General features: G+C 45.2%; 1 protein-coding gene across 1 annotated transcript; it reads right to left on the bottom strand.

Moving 5' to 3' along the window:
- Window positions 1-110: 110 nt before the first annotated feature.
- LOC109541718 (protein extra-macrochaetae) lies at window positions 111-1,624 on the bottom strand. The gene is made up of 2 exons (XM_019910646.2): window positions 1,113-1,624; window positions 111-784 (listed from the first exon to the last, which is right to left on the bottom strand). The coding sequence occupies exons 1-2, from the start codon at window positions 1,482-1,484 to the stop codon at window positions 743-745; spliced, it is 414 nt and encodes a 137-aa protein (XP_019766205.1). The 5' UTR covers window positions 1,485-1,624; the 3' UTR covers window positions 111-742.
- Between the last annotated feature and the right edge of the window lie 1,807 nt (window positions 1,625-3,431).

The raw sequence follows: 3,431 nt of genomic DNA, 5'->3' as shown, positions 1-3,431 counted from the left end.
GAAAATTTCAATTCGCCACCATCATGAAGGGCGCTGAGACGAACTCTTCTGTTTAGAACGTTCTTAAATGCAAAGTTGCAGGTTTCGGCATTAAGGCAAATACAGAGAAATCAGGAAAAAAGTCGTGTTTATTTGCTCAAAATTATAATCTGTCATATATAAAATCTAATTAACAAAAATCCTTAACAGCTACGCGCGTCCTATTTACAAAAACCTTTGAGACAGAAAACAAAATGCAGCCGCATAAAATGTGTCCAGCCTGGCCATCTGCGCCATTCTGCGGCCTCTAGACATATTCAGCAATAATTCTCACTAACGACTAAATCACAGAAATCAACTCACAAAAATTGAACAAAAATTGAACAAAAATTGAGAAAAATTGGGCGTTTTCTGTTGGAGAGGGCCCACTGCCGTACATCGAACCACACGCTGTTTCCTTCACCCGCCTCTTAACAACAAGGTTTGCGTGTATGTACACCTTAAAGAGTAACAAATTGCAACATATAACAGGTACCAAAAAGGGAGGGGCGCGAACCCCGAGTCCTCCTATGAGGTCCAATGGTCCTGCCAGCCTTGGAGATGTTCCGATTAGTGAGACATTGAGGAGGGGTCGCCGCCCCTAGACGTCAGTTCCGCCCTCAAAGGGGGCGATGTCGACCAAACAAAACAAACCCGGACTGGCACCTCAGAAGACTTTCTTCGAGCTGAGGCTCAATTTCTTCGTTTCGCGCCGCTTTTGCCCCTAGGATTGGAGGCTGTCTGAGGGGGTCAGCGCGTCTGTCGTCTGGAAGAGAAAAGAGGGGATTATTATTAAGTGTGTGTGAGAAAATTCATGACGTTAATAAAAGACGGGGCCGACATCTGGCCGAACACGTGCAAGCACAGCTGTGCTCCTATCAATAATGTTCGTTATTCGTGTTCCCAATCGTTTGGGGTCGCTCAGAAGCCACTTTGTCAAGGGAATCTATTCATTGCGCTTGTTTGGCCGGGAACCCGAAGGAAACGACGATGTTAAATATTTATTTTTTCCGTCATTGTCGCGCCAGCTGGGCCTGGTAAATATTTACCCGACCAGCTCAGAATGGCCGCACATTTATGCGCGCTTTACTCACCGTTATGCTTTGGACGATCGGTGCTTCGCACGGGCTCAGAATCGTATTCGGGCTCTGTCTGAGCCCCAGCGGCTGTCTGGGACTGATCGCTGCCTGCGACTTTTTCTGGCTCAGAACCGTCTGAGCATCGAACACATTGACAGCGGGCTGCGTCTCGAGCGCACTTTGCAAGTCACAGATGTAGTCGATCACGTACTGGATCACCTCCAGTTTGGACAGTTTCCGATTCTTCGGCATGAACGGCACCAGATCCTTCAACTTGCTCAGATACATCTGGATTTCCTCGTTCTCAATGTCTTTCTGTTTAGTTTTGCTGATTTTGCCTGCTGCCGTCACACTCTTACCACCACACGTTGCTAACACGGCCTTCATTGTTTTGCGGGAAAATAATCCAAATTCACCAATCACTGCAATAACACACCACACACACACGGGCTACGAGCGACAACACCGCGCAATTGGAACAGTTCACTCCGCAATGGGAAGACAGCAAATGACACGTAAACGCACGGAAAACTCTATATATATTGCAGTAGGGACGCTCTGGCCAATCACGCGCCCCGTTTGGCCGGCTGGGCGGGGCTTGCAGGTAGGCGCTAGGCGCCAATGATTCGAACGGCGCCTCAGTGCGCCGGTGGATCTTGCGGCGTTGCCGCGTTGTGCCTGCCGCCTCATTAGTTGCGTTCTCGACTGCCACTTTGAACGGCAACAACCCGGTCATTTTCCTGAAGCCCAATGAACTTTGATACAAAAAGAGGAATTTGGCGGCACTTTTGCCAATTTTTACCGGTGTTTGGAGGACTGGCGCGACCAAACCGAGCACTTGCTGATTCTTCAATTGTGTCGCTTTGACTACTCCAGCAGTTAAACTGGCCCCTTTTTTCGATTTATTCGCCACTAAATTGGGCCAACTACTCAAGTGGCCTTCGGCATGCCCACATTTGCGCGTAAAACGTGGAATCGGCAAGCAACGAAGCGATTTTCGAAGTTTATCAACAAGGAGTTACGAATTTTCTTGTTTGTTAAGCACATTTATCAAGAAAATTAGCCGGGATACTTTTCCCCGATTTAGTATAAAACCGGCTTCACTTCCTGCGTCCGTTTCGCTGTGGCACTTGAATTCCTCCATTGGCAATCTGCGAACGTAGCTCTGCAGCTCTTCGCCCACCATTCTCAGGGAAAATCGCCCCGCTTGGCAACACCGGCTTGTTTTGACGCTATGCAATAGCAAAATATGTTAATTAGTATTTATAAGTGATCATTAACTTCTCGCTTGTAATAGTAGCGTCGAGTTGGAGTTGATTTATTTGGGAATGTTCTCCCGGCCAATTTTCCCCCAAAATATCCAAGGTTTCACTGCCGATTCAAGTCGGTTTGGTCAGATTTCTCAATAGATCTCCTGGAACCCATTCAGTAACTCGCTGAGTAATTTATCGGGTTTTAACGACCTGCAGGTGTCCGAAATGGTTCACAATTGTTAAGTACCTAGTTGAGCTTTTTGGGAAACTTTCCAGAATCTGGGCCTTTTAACCGATTCACAGATCACAGGTGTGTGGCTTGTTTGCATTCGAAATTTACAGCGTTAAAAGACCCTTTCAGTGGACAGAAATGCCTCTGACACAGTTTAAGAAAGAACACAGAAAAAAACAATTCAATTGAATGCCCAACTCGCACAGGTGGATGGTGTGAAGGTATTCTTATTGTGATTCCTGTAAATGTATTTATTTTCCTAAAGATCTGAGGCTGCTGGCCACCTGAAACTTTCAACGATTTGTTGAAGACGGTTTTAGGGTTTTCAATGGCGTTTCAATAGCGAAAAATTTACCGGTTTCGAAAAATTCGTCTAAACTTCCTGATGATGGTGTCCAATGGAAACTTTCCTCAGTTGTGGAGGAGATTTTGCTCTTTTTAGTTCAGTTTTTCTTGAAATTCCACCTCAATTTGCGCCGAAGATACGAATTTTCAAAGGTCGACATTTTCACTCAAGGAAATTCTTGGTTAGCAAAAACGTCTCTAGAATGCCTGATGCGGGTTCCAAATCAAAACTTTCAGAGTTGATAGTAAATTACTTGCTATTTACAATAGGAGGACCAGCTTTTGTCTCAATTTGGGTTAAAGATACAAATTTTAAGACTCCGACTAAGAGATTCGGCCGTTTCAAAAAAATGGTCCAAAATCCCTGATGATTGTGGCGAATTGAAACTTTCGTTGATTATGAAGGAGTTTTTGCTCTTTTTAGGGCACATTTTCTTGAGATCCCAGCTCAATTTCCGCTAAAAATACGAATTTTTAGCGATCCACTTTTCCACTCAAGAAACT

The sequence above is a fragment of the Dendroctonus ponderosae genome, unplaced genomic scaffold (genome assembly GCF_020466585.1).
Source record: "Dendroctonus ponderosae isolate FM_Combo_2020 unplaced genomic scaffold, Dpon_F_20191213v2 Dpon_F_20191213_9, whole genome shotgun sequence".
NCBI lineage: Eukaryota > Metazoa > Arthropoda > Insecta > Coleoptera > Curculionidae > Dendroctonus > Dendroctonus ponderosae.
Note: the sequence above shows the minus strand (reverse complement) of the source record. Positions and strands in the feature narration are given on the sequence as shown.

Excerpts from the sequence above, each read along its gene's own strand:
- LOC109541718 (XM_019910646.2), bottom strand. The coding sequence starts at position 1,484 with ATGAAGGCCGTGTTAGCAACGTGTGGTGGTAAGAGTGTGACGGCAGCA. Across the intron at positions 785-1,112 it reads CGATCGTCCAAAGCATAACG|ACGACAGACGCGCTGACCCC; the intron begins GTGAGTAAAGCG and ends TTTCTCTTCCAG.